Genomic DNA, 18,920 nt, shown 5'->3' with positions numbered 1-18,920 from the left:
TATCAATTTAAAAAAAACCAAAGGCTCTTTTTCCCCACTTCAGTTGTGATATCTACCTGTGATGGGCAGTGTTCTGTCACATAAATTCACTTGCTTTACCTGTGTCCTGTAAATTTGATACTGTGCTCTCTGTTCTTGCTGCCAAAACAACGATTTTTACATTTTAAATCATTTTGTTTGGCACAAAAGGGATAATGAGAAGAACACCACAATGTACCAGCAACTGAAGGATGAATCGCCTGTACCATCTGCTCTTCATAGCTTGTCTGACTTTGATTTGTCAGAAAAGTCCTCCCTTGGATCACCTGAGCACAGCCCTGACCTGGAAGGACAGCACAGCACACTGGCGCTTCTGCCAAACAAATTTCCCCCAGGTAACTTTTTTCCCACTGGAAGTTTCACTGGATATTGGGAAAATGTGATAAATAAGACACAAGGGAACTAATTAAGAAATAATGAAGAATGTTTGTCTGCTTCAGCTTTCCAGTATCTTGCATGATCATTGCCGTTTCAGTAATAAGGCGTGCAGAGATGACAAGGAGTTGAACTACCTCCCGTTTGAAACAAAATTAACTATGATAGTTTGTGTCTTTGTTGTTTTAGACTATCATCTTTTACAGTACTCCAGACAGTCTTTAAATAGACAAGTTATAAGGGGAAAATAGACAATTGTCAAGAGATCATTACATTGAAAAAGAGAGATTTTTCTAATTTTATAAAAGCCAGTGTTGTGTTTCCTTGAGAATTGTAAGTGCTGCATAATTAATAAGTGGTGTCATGTTTGACCTGGATAGTTTCACTAAGCACAAGTGGTGCTTGCAGTAGTTTCTTATAGGCAGCGATGAAAATTTAATAGCTGAGATGGCACGTACTGTTCCGGAGAAAAATATTGCAGAGTAAACCAGGAGTGTATGACATGGATAAACTGACAAATAAGATAGTGACAGTTCGAACAGATAAGTTCCTGAGTAAAGCCGAAACTTACAGCAAATGGAAGAAAAATAGTAGAACGGCAAAGCAAGAAAGAAAAGGTACGGTAATGAAACTCGATCGAACAGATTTATTTATTATGGCATGCATTGTGTAAGTCAAAGTCAAATTTATATCTGAGTCACTGTGGTAAGCTTCCTATTGTTCTAAGGAAAAATGTGGACTGTTGGTGTGTCGAGCCTGAATGTGAAGCTGCATTGCAGAGCTTCGGATTCATTTCCCGGAAATTTGAACTAGATACAATTGTTACCTACTACAGTTTTGTAGGAAGAAGAAATATAAAGACCCTTAAAACCAGACCATTGTTTTGCTTAAAATGTAGAACAGGAGTTTTCACTAAACGCAAGGTTTGGGCACTATATGGGAAAAGACTCTTGTGGAGTCAGATATTTAATATCTGCCATTTGGAACAGCTCTGTATCATGTTTTAGCATGAACACATATTAAATTTGACAGGAGTACATAGTGTAAAGGAGCACAATCATTTATGCTAAACGAGAAGTGGTCTCTTGGTTTATTTAGAGTTATTAATGGAGCATCTGCAAGAAATTCGAATCCTGAGACAACATTTAGAGCACTCCATAAAAACTAATGAGAGACTGAGGAAGCAGCTTGAGAGACAAGTAACAGACAAGGAACTAGATCAAGGTAAGAATTTATCTCATGACAAATTAAATCCATGTTTCCTACTTAAACCCTGAAGGATCAAATGCTGCTTTTTCTGAAGAAGATGCACCCCTTTACAGCTGGAAAATGATGTGCCTTTCTCTGAACACTGCTGCACCTTGAGCACCAGCAGCAGACACAGCTTTGCCAGGCTTGGAGAGTGGCATAAATACAGATCTAATGTGTCTGGACTCCATTGCTTCAAGTGTATCCAGTACCAACATGCAGAGGTCACAGAATCCCAGAGTGTCAGGGGTTGGAAGGGACCTGGAAAGCTCATCCAGTGCAATCCCCCCATGGAGCAGGAACACCCAGATGAGGTTACACAGGAAGGTGTCCAAGCGAGTTGGAATGTCTGCAGAGAAGGAGACTCCACAACCTCCCTGGGCAGCCTGGTCCAGTGTTCTATCACCCTCACTGAGAAGTTGTTTCTTCTCAAATTTAAGTGGAACCTCTTGTGTTCCAGTTTGAACCAGGCGCTTTGCTCTAAAATACATCACTGCTATTGATCCGAAGTAGGAATTTTGTGGAAATAGCTTTCCTGCTCCCACTCTGTGCATACCTGGGATGCTCAGTACAGGCTCACTATGAACAGGACTGTTGGAGATGCCTCTTCTGGAATTTTCTGACTGCTTTAAGGCCAGCTTGTGTTTATGGACAGCGGCAAAATATCTGTAAGACAGAGCCTAGGCCGTGGTGCTCAGCTTGTCATTTGAATTGACGGGTGTGATAAATGTGTTCTCTCCATAATGACATAGCGAGTTTTTAATGAGATATACCTGACAGAAACTGATGGACATTTTAACAGAGAGCTGGTTTTCATTCCAAACTCTAATATCAAGCAGGGGATGAAAAATACTAAAAATAGGTATGCAAGATCAGAATCACTGCCCTCTGTTGCCAGTGTTTCGCATCTTTGAAAGCCAAGCTCTCTTTCCACAAGCAGGTGGCCGGGCTTTCACTCGGGATGCTTTTCTAGCACCTTTTCAAGCACACGGTACCACTTTCCGAGACTTTACTCTGTTCTTGTTCTCCTTCCCACGTTTCCCCTCATAGGACAATTGATTAATATGCAATATTACTCAGAGTGGAAGCAGGCAATAAATACATACATGCTTTCCATTTTCTCAGTTTCTCTAATATTGACATTAGATTCATTATGTTTTACATCACCCCATGATGCATTTCTCTTGTTGTTTAAATGGAGACTACCTGCAAATGGCAGTTTGCCTTCAGAAATAATTTACAGTGATGGAAAGGTGTATAAAAAGCATCCATTTCATTCACCAAGTATTTACGTTGCTGGAAAGGCATACTGTTCTCATGAAATAACCACACTGAAACACTTCCAGCTCTTTTACAGCTTCATAAAGATTCTGGCAAGGACATCCATTAATGCAGTGAGAGTATATTTTCTTTATAAACTGTCTTGTGCCTTCCATCTGTCTTCTTCTTACCTTAGTGCATCTACCAATGCATGGAGGAGAAATTTGGAGAAGAGAAAACACACCTACCTGTTGGAACAGCTCCTTTTTGTTGCCATGTCCTTGTAGTGCTTCCTGTTTTCTCTCAGTTTTGAAGATCTCTTTCACGTTATCAAATATGTGTATTCCGTCTCCTAGTAATGATGCTATTTTTTTTCTGAATAGATGGGCTGCTTTTGACTTTCAGTGTAAAATGAAGTTCCTAAGTGAAGGTGAAGCAGATTTGAGCTTTGAGACCTAATAATTCAAAACAGTTTTTTACTGTTAGCTTAATATCATTAGTTTGTTTTCCTTTAAAAATCAAAACCAAATCATAACATACATAATTGTTGATGAGAGCCTGTTAAATCCATGTGGTATTGTTTATGTGTAGAATTATTCTTACCTGATAAATATTATATAGATGTAGATACACACATCTGCCCACTATTTTTTGCCATGATATTTTTAATATTTAGATTCTCCAAGTATTTAAATGCCTTTTGGCTTCTAGTATTCTATAAATGACTCGATGGTAATGCTAGTAATGACTACATCGTTACTGTAGAGCTGAGGTTTGCAGTGCAAGTAGAACTAAAATAATTGCTTCAGTCATTTCAAATGTTAGGCTTCAAAATAAAATCAAAGGTTTGAGTTTCCTAGGTTTCAAATGTGATTAATGGCAGGTAACAGTAGAAGGGGTTTTTGTTTGCTTTCCTTTAACCCGTAAGTTACTAATATATCTGTTCAGACTTACCTTCAGTTTAGTATGCCATTATTTTGCTTTACCTGGGAATGATTTGCTGTGATTTTTAGTAGAGCCTTTCAGTCAGTGTTTCCTTTGAACCCTTCAATGTATGCTGCCTTAGCGCTCACTTTTTCAGCACAAAACATAATGAAAACTCAAGTGTGTTGCCATTGTAGGCCCTGATGCTCCGCTTTATCCCGGTGAGCTGGACCTTTGCATCTCTGGAGAGCGTAATTGTTGTCAGCGGGGCCCTGCACACAAGGCGTAGTCTCAGTAGTGGGTCAAATTGCAGGATTGTGGCCTTATTGTGGCTCTACTTTATCCCTTATTATGTAAGATAACTAATAGTTATATTCTAAAGCCTTTCAGTAGAACTGTGATAGCATAACTTTTCAAATAGGATAAAGCTGGGTGATGGGCAATAAATTAAATTAGGATCAAGATGAGACCATCAAGCCTTGCCACTTCAAGTTGAATTGCTTTGTTAAAATCTGAAAGGAAAAAGCCTTTTGAGTTCACCTAGCTACCTCAACTCTTTAACATATAGATAGTAAAATGCCATTAATGCCAGGTTTCTAGAGCCTTTGAGTCTTTCAGTAACGACAAGAGGTGCATATCATGGCACACTACATCCCAGTTAGGTAGTGGGTAAAAGCTTCAGTCGGGATTACAATAAAATGAGATTACTCAGAGGAAGTGCAGCACATCAAATTGAATTGAACTGCCAGAGCTGAAAGGCATCCTCCTCATACATTCCGCTAATTTTTTTGCCAGCTGGTAATTTCTCTATTAACCAAACAGTTGACACTCATGTCGTTATCTTGAGCTTTAAAGTGTAAGAGATACTGGGATAACCAATCAACTGAAAAATACTTTTAATAGTAATGTTAATTCCGGTGGGTCCTGAAGTGTTTTACTGACTATAAGCAGGTTATAAAGGGCAATAACAATTATTTGACTCGCATTTCAGAAGCAGCCACCTTGAGAGTGGAATGTGGCACTTTTCAGGCTGTCACATTACACATTGCTGTGGGGTGAGTAGCGTAAATACACTATATTATGAGGATTACCTAGGCTGGAATTTGACTAACTGGATAAAAACACTTATAGTCATACAACTAGTGCAATAAAATCCTCTGAGTAGGGTTCATCACCCAAAAGTTACTGAAAGATAGACATGTAAAAAAGGCACTGGAGAGACGTACATCTGTTCACAGGGAGGTGAGTGGGGGAACATCAGATGTGTCGCTCTCTGGAGCTGCTTCTTTCTCCCCGTGACTGTTGATGGTTGATCGACACTGTCTCAGTTAAGTAAATCTTAGTAAATACACGAATTTAAGAGGGATGAATCTTCATCCCCATGATCATAAATGGGTTCTCAGTTTGTAATCAGAAGCAAAGACAGTGACTCTAGCCTTATGCTCTAAACTGGTGTATTAACAAATCTGCTATCAGTCTCTTTAAGTTATTTCCCACGTTAACCACCATTAGTTGGTAGAATCCATTGCTCCTCTGTGGTGGTGTCATTAAAGACAATGGACACTGAACAGAGCAAGACTGAGAGATAAAGTGAACCTTCTTACAGCTTGTGTTATTTTCAGAGAAAAGCAATGTCACAAAATCCTCCTGCATTTTGTCCCGTTGGAGTATGAGCTGATAGGTAAAGACTGCCAGGGATAATTTTGCAATTTTGGTAATGGTTGCCCAGCAATGAGAGGTACTTGCGAGGAAGGGCTTTGGATTACTTGGCATTAACCTGAGCTGCCTTTTAGTCTGTAGGGATAACCTTCAAAATGCAGAGGGGAGAAATATCTTTCATAACATGTTTTTCTGCAATTTTGTAAATTGTTCTTGTCTGGAAAGTTTAATCTTTAATGACCTAGAGATGACTCATAAATCATCTTTTATGTATATATTTATAGGTTCTGCAAACATTTTTATCCATGGCTCAGAGCAGCATAATTCCCTGACTTCTGAAATACATTTCCTGAGGAAGCAAAATCAAGTTCTGAATGCAATGCTAGCAAAAGGATCCAGAGGTAAAAATGGACAATTGTACTTTACAGGAGGAGGCTGCAACTCATTCCAGATCAGAAAACAATAAAATATTGGGAAAAATAGTGAAATACTGAAATCCTAAAGCTCACAAGAGCAGCTCTTGTTTTCTGACAGCCTCTGAAAAAGCTGGTTTTGTTAAAAAGCTTTAGTGGGTTGTGGGCATTGCGAATACCTCGTGTTTCTTCTCATTTCAGATAAACAAAAGGAAAATGAAAAGTTAAGAGAATCGCTTTCTAAAAAGAATGTAATCATTGAGCATCTTCAAGAGGATTATGAATGCATCAAGAAAGAAAATGAAAGGTTGCAAAAACAAATTGGCCAAAAGGAGGATGAAACCAGATATCTAACATGTCAGATTTACAGCAGTCGTAATGAATTAAACAGGTATTGATTCTATCCGTATTTAGACATTAATTTAGAGAAGAAAATTGTCAATGTGACAAGCATGTGCTTAGCCATAGCGATTAATGTTAATGAGGTGCATAGATATATTCAAAAGGCAAGGGAGGAATTATGGAGGAAAGGGGAATGGATTTTAGATTTTGAAACAAAAGATAAGAATTTACCTTTTAACATAGACCTTTATTGGGACTTAACAGGTTACAGACAGAAATTAACATCAAGCAACATCAGCTTTCTGAGAATGAGAAGTTACTGCAGTCACTCCGAACCGAGAGCAAGGTTTATGAGAAGTTGGAAGAGGCAAGAAGGAAGAGGACAGGTACAAATGCACCATTATTTCTACGCCCTCAGCCCTTGCAACCCTTCCGTTCCCAAATATCATCTCGTCAAAGGACAGTAGGGCTCGGTCACCGTTTCTTTATGTCTACATGTGTCAGCCATGCAAAGTAGAACTGACAACTTGATGATAAAAAGCTGCTTTTCACTTAGGAGCGTAGCTGTGAGGTGGAGATGTGTGATGTGTTCTGACTAGGCACATGCAAGTTCCTTTATCTTTTTAGCTAAGCTAAAAACAAATATTGAAGATTCAGTGGCTCAGGCTGGATAAGCTTTATTGAGATCTTAGATATTGTTATCTAGATAGATGCTGCTGCATCCTCACAGGTAGCACTTTACTCAAGTAGCTTGTGCTTTCTCTGGTGTGAATGTGAGGGTGGTGTCTCCTCCCCAGGGCTGGCGAGAAGCCCTGGCACTGATTTCTGAATGAGACCTTTAATAAAGTCCCGTCTGCTTTTCTGTTCCCAAAGGTGAGTGGTGAGAATGAGACTTACCCTGAGCTCTTTCTACCCCTTTTAAAGAAGCTACACCACCTCACCGCTGTTGGTAAAGTTAGGTTAAAAAAGCCAAATGCTGTTCCTTGCTGCATACTCGTTACGGGATCCAGTAAATTTCCCATGGGAAGTTCTTATAAAAGTTGATATTTCTCCCTGCTACTTTACATAATACACCCTGCTGTCACCGTGTCCTATACCCAGCTGCAGCCAAGAGCCCTGTTGGCATAAGGCTTTATGCCAAAGCTGGCTCAGGGGTGGAAGGAGGTGTCTTTGCAGAACTGGTCATGTAATTAGAGAGCAGCAGCTCAGCCCCTTCCCACCGTCAGGAGAATAGTTTGGTTTCAGCGTGAAGGAATGCATGGCATTATTTATGGACTGACCTCCTTCTCTGAAAAGATGAACGCAGCCCTTGCGTTTTTCAGGTTCAGATTTGTTCCTCTGCTTGCCAGGTGATTGTTAGTTTCTTTTTTCTTCCATGTACAACATAAAACTCCCAATTCTACTCCATCCCTCCTCCACACTCTGAGATTACCCATTCCTTTTTCTTTCCCCAGACTGTGCATTAATGCACTTCACATTTTGTAAATCCTCTTCATTCTCTTTTTATTATATTATTTCTGCTTTTGGCAGGAGACTTGTTAGCTTTTATGGACAAAGTGAAAAATAATTTTCGGCTCTTTAGATCTTTTGAGGGTAGAAGCAATTAAGACATACTTTTTTGTCAAAGCATTATCTTAATGCTGTTTGTAGTTAATTCTAAATGTTGAGGATAAAGCTGGCTATAATTTACTTGCTCAGCATTCTGATAACGGCTAATATAATTTACATTGTTGAAGATGTTAAGTGTTTCTTTTGAAATTGTCTCAGATCCCAGATGTGATGCGTCAGAAGAATTCCGAAAAGATCAGAATAATCCACTTGACTTACATGAACTATTGACTGAAATACAGAGTTTACGAGTGCAGCTCGAAAGAAGCATAGAGACAAACAAGTCTTTGCACGAAAAATTAGAGGAACAGCTTTCAAAAGAGAAGAGAGAGGAAGCGGGATCAGTGTCAGCCGTGAATATCAACTATCTTGTCAAACAAGAATCTCAGCATTATGCAGGAATGAACGGTACTGTGCCATACGTGCTTTTGTTATACTGTAGAACCTGTGCCTTGTGCTTTAAAGATGCTCTTAAAGCCTCAGACAACATCAGCTGTGCATTTGGGAGCTGCCCATCAGCCTTTCAAATCCCGTTCCTGTTAGCGCTATTAGTGCATGGGGAGGTGAAATGTGCTCTGCACTGTCTTACCGCCTCCAGCTGTCACCTCCTTTTCATTCAAGAAAAGCATTTGCAGACAGTCTCTGGGATGGAAGGATGCCTACGTTAAATTGCCATCAATTTTGGTTACCTGGGGGTTCTTTTTTTAATGCAGAACTCTATAGCGTTCGCTAAGGGTAAGCATGTATTACTCAAGAATGATCAATAAGTGCACTAAATGGTCATTGTATAAATCAGTTGTCCGCTTTTTGCCCTTCAGGAATATTTTACTTTTATTTCAATCACTGTTAAGTGATACTATTTTAGCAAATTGGGGAAAAAGTAGTGTTTGCACTCAGGGGTAGATCATTGTCCCAATACAGATGTATGTGGGACACAGAGGGCACAAAAATATCCTTTCTTACTGCTAACACACTCTGCATAGTAACAGCTTTCCATATGTACAGCATATAGCCTCCTACTGCCTGCACATTGTGTTATGGGAACCAATAATAATGGGCATTTTGGGTCGATACACTTCACCTGAACATGCCAACCTATATCTTACGTGCCACGCAGAGCAGGCAGCACCACCAAGCAGAGGATGAGTGTGAGAACTCGTGAGACACAACAGGGTCTTTTACCACCTTACTGCTTTGATGGGTCCATCATGTCCAATCAGAATCGCACTTCACATGGAATACATAATAAGCTTTACCCTATTCTGTACACGTCAGAAAGATGCATAATGTAGCAAATAACATTTATGGGTTGTTACCATTCCGTGTGTACTTTATACCTGAACACTGAATTACAGTCATGTGCTCCACGTGGGGATGGTTCCCAGTCATGATCAAGTGGCTGTGGAACAGCTCTCATGGGAAACCTGGACCACCAGTATTTCCAAATCGCATTTGTTCCGGCTTAGTTTGTAGATAGAATCCTGGATGTTGCTTTCGACCTGCATCAGGTAGAGCAGTCAGGCACTGGAGCTCGTTATTTCTTTAAGAAAACGGTGAATTGAATTATAATAGCTTGGTTTGATATGAACCAGAAAGACTCCTGGGGATGTCAACAGCTGAACTTCTGAACTTTTTCGTTTTCTACATGTACTGTGATTAATCTTTACTCATTACTTGGACAATTTGGAAGGTCAGAAGGAGGAGGATGTAGGTATGATCTTAAGTATGGTATAGCTGTGGAGAGCATCATACTTTTTTTGTAGAGTTAATGGGAAGCTTACATTTGTTGATTAAAACATCTTCATCAGGTTGTATTGTAGATTTTCTGACTATGACTTGATTTTGGGAGATACCTGGAACTTTGCATAGATGCTAAAAAGATTAATGTAGGTAAATACTGGAAGATACATCACATGATACTAGAAAATTAGTTGTGTTTCCTGCTTCCTAAGTCCAAGTGCAGCATCAGCAAAATAAAGGAACAGAAGTAGAGCTAGGAAGTTTATTTAACACATGTTAACTTCTACTGATATACTCTTCCTTGTGCTGTTTTTATACATAGAAAATCTTTGCAAATGCCCTGCTACTGGGAGAAACATTTCTGAGCTGCAGAAACACGGACATTGCCTTTCGCTAGCAAAACCAGGTACATTCCAAAGTATCTTAAACATGCCTGTTACCACTATCCCAGCCTTGCTGTTTAAGAGACATCTGTGTCAATTAGCTCTATATGTAAGGTTAATAAAATTAAACGCTTTGTTTCTGTCCCAGGTACGCATCCAGCTTCTAAAGACGATGTAGACAGCACCTCACACTGCAGCAGCACCTCGTCGTCCAGCACGGCCTGTACCCCCCGCCTGGTGCCCGGACATCGGATGTGGGCAGACAAAAACGGGCGCCACGTCCTTGGCTTGATCGAGGATTATAACGCTCTGCGGAAACAGATCTCAGAAGGGCAACAGGTTTTAGGAGAAATGGAGATTTCTTTAAGAAAGGTCACTGGTACGAAACTGCAGGAGTCTGGGATAAAGGTAAACAGTGAAAGCTCTTACAAGATGGTGAATTTTACCTAGAGGTGCAAAATGTATAGGTTACAAAAGCAAAGGAGGAGGTTAATGGTGCAGCAGGCACCATTAACTGAATAACTCTGTCAGGACACCTTGGCAGTCGGAGTCTCATCTAGATGCAGGCACGTATTTGTGATTGAGGGTTAATGAGGCTATGGATAAATTAGTTAATTCTGGTCCTTTAATAAGCAATCTTGCTTTTACATGCAACTTAAACTGAAGTGAAACTATTTGCTTTTACTGTGGAAATTGGTGATTGTTACACTGGAAACGATAAAAAAGCCAAACAAAAACAACAACAAAAAACCCCACAGATAAACGCTAATGGCATCCTGGGATGGATTAGAAGGGGGTGGTCAGTAGGTCAGAGAGGTTCTCCTGCCCCCTACTCTTCCCTGGTGAGACCACACCTGGAATCTTGTGTCCAGTTGTGGCCCCTCAGTTCCAGCAGGACAGGGAACTGCTGGAGAGAGTCCAGCACAGGGCAACAAAGATGCTGAAGGGAGTGGAGCATCTCCCGTGTGAGGAAAGGCTGAGGGAGCTGGGGCTCTTGAGCTGGAGAAGAGGAGACTGAGGGGTGACCTCATTCATGTTTACAGATATCTAAAGGGTGAGTGTCAGGAGGATGGAGCCAGGCTCTTCTCAGTGACAACCAATGACAGGACAAGGGGCAATGGGTACAAACTGGAACACAAAAGGTTCCACTTAAATTTGAGAGGAAACTTCTTCATGGTGAGGGTGTCAGAGCCTGGCCCAGGCTGCCCAGGGGGGTTGTGGAGTCTCCTTCTGTGCAGACATTCCAACCCGCCTGGACACCTTCCTGTGTAACCTCATCTGAGTGTTCCTGCTCCATGGGGGGGATTGCACTGGATGAGCTTTCAAGGTCCCTTCCAATCCCTGACATTCTGTGATTCTGTGCTTTTTGCGCTATCACGTGTGCTCACACAGTCAAATGATGTCTGAATAACACTCAAGACTTTCTGAAGTATCATATATTTTCCAATGGCCTAGTTAAGATACTGATAACGACAGAAAAAGTAATCTCTCTGTAAGTTTTTAACTTGTTTTGTTGGTGTAAAGATAAAAGCAGCAAGTTTCCCAATCTGCAGTTTCCTATCAAGCTCTGCATCACTGAAGTTTCCAACTACTTAGCAAATGGGGTAATTTATGTGATGGGAGGATTCCGGTTAGCTAACTATGCTAAAAAAAGAATTCAAATTATGTGCTGCATGGGGCAGGAGCTGTGAATGCTTTTTCCATTACCCTTCCCCTTCTGTATCACCATTGCTTTGGTAATTCATCTGCTCCCCGTCTATTCTTTCCCTCCTTTATTTCACATTTATGCAATTTCTTCAATTTGCTTTTCTCATCTGTCAGCAAAGGAAAACATTTTATGTGTGTCCTGATAGTTATTTTAGCATTAAACAGAACAGTTTAAAGGGTCTGCTAAGGAAGAAACATCTATATTGCTTAAATTGATGTCTGTAATCATTTGACTTTCAAATAGCATGACACGAAATGCAAATGGAAAATGAAGAGAGTTGCCAACTGTTACCATGTGGCATAGCAAATCTAGTAAATACAATCTATTATTAATCATGGCTATTGATTAGGATAAATCCTCTCCCTTCCTGAAATTCTCAGATAATGCATAATTCAGCAGTCTTTGTAAACGAACAAATTAGCTTTAGTGGCACACAATAGCTGGGTACATCATCTTAAATATGAAATCATACCAACTGGATGGAAACCATTAATTAAGATTGCATTTTCCTAATGTTTTAAGCATAAAATATAACGTCTCTGATCCTACGATCCAGGTACCGGACCAGACGTCACTGCACAGCTTTTCTGCAAATATTCACACAGTACAGCAAATTTTAGAAGAGGCTGCACGTTTACTGAAGCTTCTCTGGAGAGTTTCCCTGCCCCTGAAAGCTGGACCTGGTACTGCTCATGGCACTCAGGTACCATTATTTTCCATTTGGGGTTTTTTGGTTAACTATTGTAATGTGTCAGGGAAGATGCAGCAGTTAGGAACATGTCATTTGGGAAAATCTTTTGAAAATCTTGAACCCAGGATGCCCGATGTCTGGATTTATTCAGCTCTCATCACTGCAGGCTAAGGCTGAATGTGTCCTGATCATATTGTAAACCAGGGTATTTATTTACAAAATACTTTATATTAAAGATGCAATCTGTAGCCGTGTTACATGATAGTCAGGAATCCTACGCCGGTGGCAAATGTTCCATTTCAACAAGAAAAGGTTTGGACTCCTTGTTATAGAACGAAATTCAATTTGATTATGTATATACTAGTAACAACAGAACTTCAGCAACTTTGATTTAATATCAGCTACATTTGTATTTTATATTTTTGATGCCTAAGCTGTAAAATAAGGATTTTTTTTTAAAGTATGACAAAACCCCAAGACAAGTTTTATAACATTTTAACTAAAAAGGACTGCGCTATGCAAATGAATGGAAGTAGACTGAATGAGGAATGAATTATCTGTATTGTCATGGTACCAGCAGTCAGTAATGAAACTGTTTCAAGCTCTGGCTTTAAAATAATTCTAAAGTGTTTTTCACCAAGGTTTTTGTATGTGTTTCCTAAGGGAGGCTGGAAAACAAAATGAAACCTTAGGAAAATAAACATTTTAGATATAATTGTAATAACATTTTTGTTGATATTTTCTGGCATCCTTAGATGGGCAAAATCACAAAAGCAGTAAGAATGAACAGTGCTGTCTCATACACTTCACTGATATTTGAGCACCTCTTTGGGATGTCTTGACAAGTGTGCATACTTCCACTTGTACCCTTATATATTCTATAGAGACAGCTATATCTTGGCTTGGATTTCAGTATCTGAACAAATCACAGGTCTTTCAGTGTATGTGTGATGCATCTAATGCTTTACCGTAATATACTTGATCTAAACCTTCTTCATCTGGATCACTCAATGTCTGTGGGACCCCAAATCCCAGGACTGCACCTAATTAGAGTCTAATTACGTCTTTTCTGGAGTTTGTTACCCAACATTCTGAGATCTTAAGAACATTAGATTGCTTCTGATGTCTTAAATGCAGGGTATGAAAGAACATCTCTTGAAGCTTGATTCTAAAAGATACTGAGCATTCACTGCCTTCTCTTCAGCCCCACAGGAGCTGTGAGTAATCAGTTCTTCTGAAGAGCTAAATGCTAGGGGCGAATTCCAGAAGACAGTATTATTTAACAAGTGGCACAACAAGAAAAATGGATAAGCTTCAGTTTGCATGAGGATGGGAATATGAAAGGACATTTTAAGTTGTTCATACTCCGAAGAAGCTTGAGGGCTCTTGTACAAAAATATTCAGCAATTAACAATGCACAAAGTAGTTTTATATAATGCCTTAATGCGTTTTCTTCTTGCAATGTAGGATGAAGGAATGAAAGCAGAAATATTGAGATTACGTAAGAAACTGTCCGAGCAAGAGAAGAAGTTACACAGCACAGTGAAACGCTTGCACTCCACCAACCAGCTGAAGGAAAACATGGAGAGAGTCATCATTGACCAGCGTAAGTACTTCAGTACTGGTGCTTTTCTAATTTTTATAGTCCGTGGCTACCTCTAAAATTGTAGAACCAACAAAATAGATACAGGCACCTGTTCTTTTGCAGTTGCTCTGGCTGGTTTTCCTTGTGCGCACTCAGTTTGTGACAATTCATGAGGTTCAGACTGTACCGAACTGATGGAAAGAAGTTGCCCAGCTACAAAAGGCTGCATAGAATATCATGAGAAGCAGTTCAGTTTTACACAGCCCACTGATAATGTGTCAATCTACGCAGCTGCCACTAATTGCCAGTAATTACTTGAGTTATTCCCTTTCAGATAGTGCCATTCTCTGCATTTTCTACTCTACAACAGTTCCTGGCAGAGGCAAAGTTACTGGTGCTGTAGACCATCCCAGCCAAAGTGTGTTTGACATTGGCCTCAGAATTATGACTTTGCCTCAGTCTTGATAATGGTGGCATTGGGCTTGTAGATTTTCTGTCTGTTTTGTGTATCGCACCAGAGAACTGAGCACTGGGAAAAGCCAGAGCAGCAGGAAAAGAGATTTCTCAATGTTCCACACCAGATCGAGAAGTGCCAGAGAACAGAAGGCTCAGAACAAGTGAAACAAAAGCTTACTATAAGTCATTTTTTTAAAGAAAAATTAAGACATGCTGTGAAATGATATTTTACCCTTAGCAGCCATATTGAGAAAATTATGCAGAAGCATGAAAACAAGTGGGACATGAGATATATTGTAGCTGTGTTAAGCCAGGTGTCTGTTTTAAGAGATTAATCTCTTCTGCTTTAGAGTTTAATCACTCATCAGAAGAGATTTGAATGCAGGTAACCTCTTCTCTACCTTCATACTGTGGCAATATGTGTATTGCAGGAGGAGGATTTAATTTTCTTCTTTAAAAAAACCCAACTATCTTTACCTTGTCTTAAGAGGTGTGGGACTAAATGACTCATTAGTCTATGCTAGAATGGCACTTGTGTTGTCAGTAATTCATCTAGACTGTAAAATGTTACACATCACACAAAGTTATGAAAATGGCCATAATACTCTAAGTTGCTCAAGTCATTTAAATGCAATGTACAGGAATAAATGTTATTTTGCTCCATAGCCTGTAATCTTTATATCTAAGGTACATGTATCTTCTGTGCCTGCAGATTATTTTTATCCAAAATTATGTTTCGTTCAGGTTTTAAAGTTAAATAGTTCCATTTAGGGTTGTCATATAGAAAATCAAAGCCACTCTATTGTGTCTGCCCAAATAATATCCCTGGGGTAGATTTGTTTTGTCAGTTCCTGGTTCCAGTGACATCTCAGGCAGACATACAGAGTAATGTCAATAGGTCTGGGCACAGTATAAATCGGCAGAGATTTTTTTACCCTTATGGCCAAAATGTCATCCCCATGGCCACCCACCCACCCTTTCAAGAAGAAAACTGTAGCATCTCCCCTTGATTTTCCTCACTCCTTTTCAGGGCATTCAGCTTCAGCTGAACCAGGTCCTAACAAAACAAAGCTGCATTTCCTGAAATCTCCTTAATGCAAAGCACTGCCTGGGTAGCAGCAGCTCTGCTGTTAGTGTCACATCCTCTACATTCTCTTCATGTACTGAATTTAATATTTTTGATTTAGAAAAATCTAGTTTGCCAGGTGAAATGAATTTACTAGCAGAGTTCTTTATGAGCAGAGAGCACTGAGCTGCACAGAAAGACCTGGATACGATTTTCTGTAAGTTTCATTCATTACGGGAATTACAGATGTCAGGTTACCTTTGCCTTAAAGAGCAATTTCAGAAATGTTGCTAAATTGCATCTGTACACAAACTCCTGACCAAGCATACAACAAACCCAGTGGATCATATGAAGCTGCTGGGTTTTGTTAGGATGCTTACACTTGTTTTTTTGGTATTTCTTCCTTTCTCCTTTTGCTAGTAAGAAAGCAAAGGCACAGCAGCAGGTGACCTTCTCTGCCTTCATTCTCCAAAGCCACTCCGCTGAGAATATTCAGGTTCCCTCCGTTATTTAGTTGAGTGTTCGTAAATACATTTCGAGGCAGAGACTGGAACATTCTTGCGGCTCAGAGTCTTCTGTGCGTTTTCTCTGGCGAGAGAACTCGTTGCTTATAAACCTCAGCTGAACCTCTGAACATGTAACAATGCAGTGCCAAATTGCAGTAATCTGCCAAGGGTGTAATTATCGCATGACAGCTATACCCTTGGAGTTGTTGGGTTCTCATTATTGTAATGAAAAATCTTTATTATGGCTAAATTGTTTATTTTTTGAGACTGGAATGTTAAATTGGTGCTTGTGAATGGTATTTTGCGGCAGTTATGGAGCTGACACAGATTAGAGAATCACATATTTAACCTGACATTTCTAAATATCAGTTTTCCTTAGTAGCATCCCCTCCTCCGTACGCGGGTCTCGCGCTCTCCCCACGGGGACGGACAAGCTGGATGAACAGAGAAAACTTGGAACCTTCCAAAGCAAGCCCTGACATGATTTCCCCATAGCAAATACAGCTTGTTTTGTCCTTGAACTGCTGAAGGATCTGGCCAATTTGTTTGCCATCTGGCCTCTTCCCAGCCCATCATCCCCCCCATAACCTCTTCACAGCACAATTTTTCTCCCCCTCCTGCTAACAGTTCCCCCAGCCTGAGTGGGCTCCCAAATTGTAGTTAGATCATGTACCATCTCACCTTGAAATGAACAGAAAGTCTTTTGATGACTTACATCAAGGGAACCTGGTCATGGGTATCACAGGGGGCTGTTGAGATGTGTGCTGGTCGATACGGTGATGAGCTGTGCGTGTTTTCACATTTCTCATTCTTGGTATGGTAGAAAAACTTTGAAAACTCTTCCCCGCTATTTAGATTTGAAAAGCAGATTATGTGCTAGACAGAACACAGGAGTTGGCATTTCGGGGTGGCACAGCTTCGGACCTGAGCAACTCTGCTTGTACAGCATTGCCCAATTTGGGGCTGTTTCACTTGGTTTTTGTACACCAGACTGAGCTTCTGAGCAGGACTCGGGGCTGAAGAACAGCTCTGGAGCTGTGGTAGGGGCTGCAGGTCATTGCCTGAGCGCTGCCCATCGTGCAGACCCGAATTCAGACATTATTTAATATTTAGTCTCAGGACTTGAATACAGAGAATATAGAAAGACTGTGCAATATTCTTTTTAATCTCCTCTTTCTTTCCAGTGGTTTTAACTCATGATGTCTTGAAGAAAGCTAGAGGAAACCTGGAAGTAAGTAACCTTTTAATTCCTTGGTATATATTCATTAGAAATATTCATTGCTGTGTCAGTAGTATTTTGCAGAATTAGTCCGATTTGCTTTAGGTTTGCCACCTAATCAAGTCTGGCTGACAGCAGGTTAGTATGATAAATATTCTGCAATATTTGAAGTTTCAATTAGAGTTTTATGACTGATCAGGTAAACAGCTAAATCCACACCTTTCTGATGCTTTCCCTAGATTAATACTCATGTCTGTCATCATCCTCAAGCAGTTTATTTTCAGCAGATCATAGTCCAATGACCTGTCTGCTGAATAAGTTCACAAAAGGCACCCTTATTTAACACCTGTGTATGTGTTAATAACTGGTTAAAAATACAGACCCAACAGGCCAAGCTTTTGCAAACAGCTGTTTGCTAATGTGATGTAATAAATTAGTTTGAGTGTTTAAGTAATTGCTGTTCAGCTTTGATTTCTCCCAGAAGCTTCAGACTTTACTTCCAGAAGGATGTAACACACTTCTTGACTCCTATATCCCAACCCTCTCCTCACACCACTCTACTCTGTACATTTCCCAGACCCTCCTTAAATTTCCTTCAAAAAAACCCCTTTTTTGCGAATCTTCTCCCTCCCTTCACCAGCAAAACCTGGAACAGCTGCTACGCTACCCGAGTTAAAGTGACAACATTAAAAAGTCTTTCTGCTTACAGAAGTCTTATCGCTTTAATTTGAAGACCTGCTGAACGCAGAAGCTCCTATTTGCAGATGCTTTTGCAGCATTAATGGCTCGGGGGTAGGGACAAATAGTGTGTGTTTGAAGTACTGTAAAACAGTAATAATCACTGCTTTTCTATCCAGGTGCCAGCAGCTGAGAATCAAAAATCACCTACCTATAGCAGCAAAAAGAGGATTCTCTGAAGGAGAAAGTTCTGCTGATACAAACTGGTCCTGTGGTTGTTGTTTGCTTCTTTATGCCTTACTATTTATTGATGTAAAAATGTTTGTTCAGCTCTTTTAATGGAATTCAGCCTTTGACCAAAAAAAAAAAATACAAAAGAAAAATCTTTTGGCAAATAACTTATTTAACATTTTCTGTAATGTAAAAGATGGGTTTTAATATTTATTAGAGAAGCAAGGTACTGGAGGTAGTAAAGAAAAATCCAGATTTTTTAAGTCGTCTCATTTGAAATTTTATATTTGTATCTGTCATGTTATAAAACTATTTGTTGTTGCAGTCAAACAGGTCCTGAAATAATCAAGAACGTGATCCAGCTCCCAAATTGTTTATCGGCTGCTAAAAGAATGTAGGTTAAAAAAAATCCTGCCAGCTGTCATTGTTTTATAGCAATATGAGAAATGTTCAATATTTTAAAGCATTTTAAACATACCTGGAAGGTTGTTCTGGAAGCTGCCGGATGCTGAGCTTTCTCTTTGCCCTGTTAGAAACTGAGACTGCTGTTAGGTCTGAAAATATGACTTAGAATCAGGCAATTAAAATGAAGAACAGTCACAAATGTGTTGGTGTTATTTTGTTCGGAACATCAGACCTTGAGCACTTATTGAACAAAGAAGCCACATTACAATGTTGGTTTCTTGAGTTCAGATGAAATGAACCCAATCCTTACCAGCTGCATATGGGGTGGGGAAGCCCTGGCAAGTCAAAAACCATTTTGCTGTTGGCAAAACATGAATGTCACCC

General features: G+C 39.9%; 1 protein-coding gene across 1 annotated transcript in view; it reads left to right on the top strand.

Annotated features, from left to right (window-relative positions):
- CDK5RAP2 (CDK5 regulatory subunit associated protein 2) overlaps positions 1 to 18,644 on the top strand; it is a 71,710-nt gene extending 53,066 nt beyond the window's left edge. The window contains exons 28-39 of the mRNA XM_080355792.1: positions 190 to 374; positions 1,513 to 1,638; positions 5,790 to 5,906; positions 6,120 to 6,309; positions 6,525 to 6,646; positions 8,028 to 8,276; positions 9,931 to 10,014; positions 10,140 to 10,399; positions 12,256 to 12,402; positions 13,858 to 13,996; positions 17,188 to 17,234; positions 18,080 to 18,644. Coding sequence (XP_080211918.1) covers positions 190 to 374; positions 1,513 to 1,638; positions 5,790 to 5,906; positions 6,120 to 6,309; positions 6,525 to 6,646; positions 8,028 to 8,276; positions 9,931 to 10,014; positions 10,140 to 10,399; positions 12,256 to 12,402; positions 13,858 to 13,996; positions 17,188 to 17,234; positions 18,080 to 18,139 — 1,726 coding nt within the window. The 3' untranslated portion in view covers positions 18,140 to 18,644. The remainder of the gene's footprint in view (positions 1 to 189; positions 375 to 1,512; positions 1,639 to 5,789; positions 5,907 to 6,119; positions 6,310 to 6,524; positions 6,647 to 8,027; positions 8,277 to 9,930; positions 10,015 to 10,139; positions 10,400 to 12,255; positions 12,403 to 13,857; positions 13,997 to 17,187; positions 17,235 to 18,079) is intronic.
- The last annotated feature ends 276 nt before the right edge of the window (positions 18,645 to 18,920 follow it).

This window comes from Nesoenas mayeri (genome assembly GCF_963082525.1).
Source record: "Nesoenas mayeri genome assembly, chromosome: 18".
NCBI classification, from domain to species: Eukaryota; Metazoa; Chordata; class Aves; order Columbiformes; family Columbidae; genus Nesoenas; species Nesoenas mayeri.
This window is presented reverse-complemented; position numbering and strand designations above follow the sequence as displayed.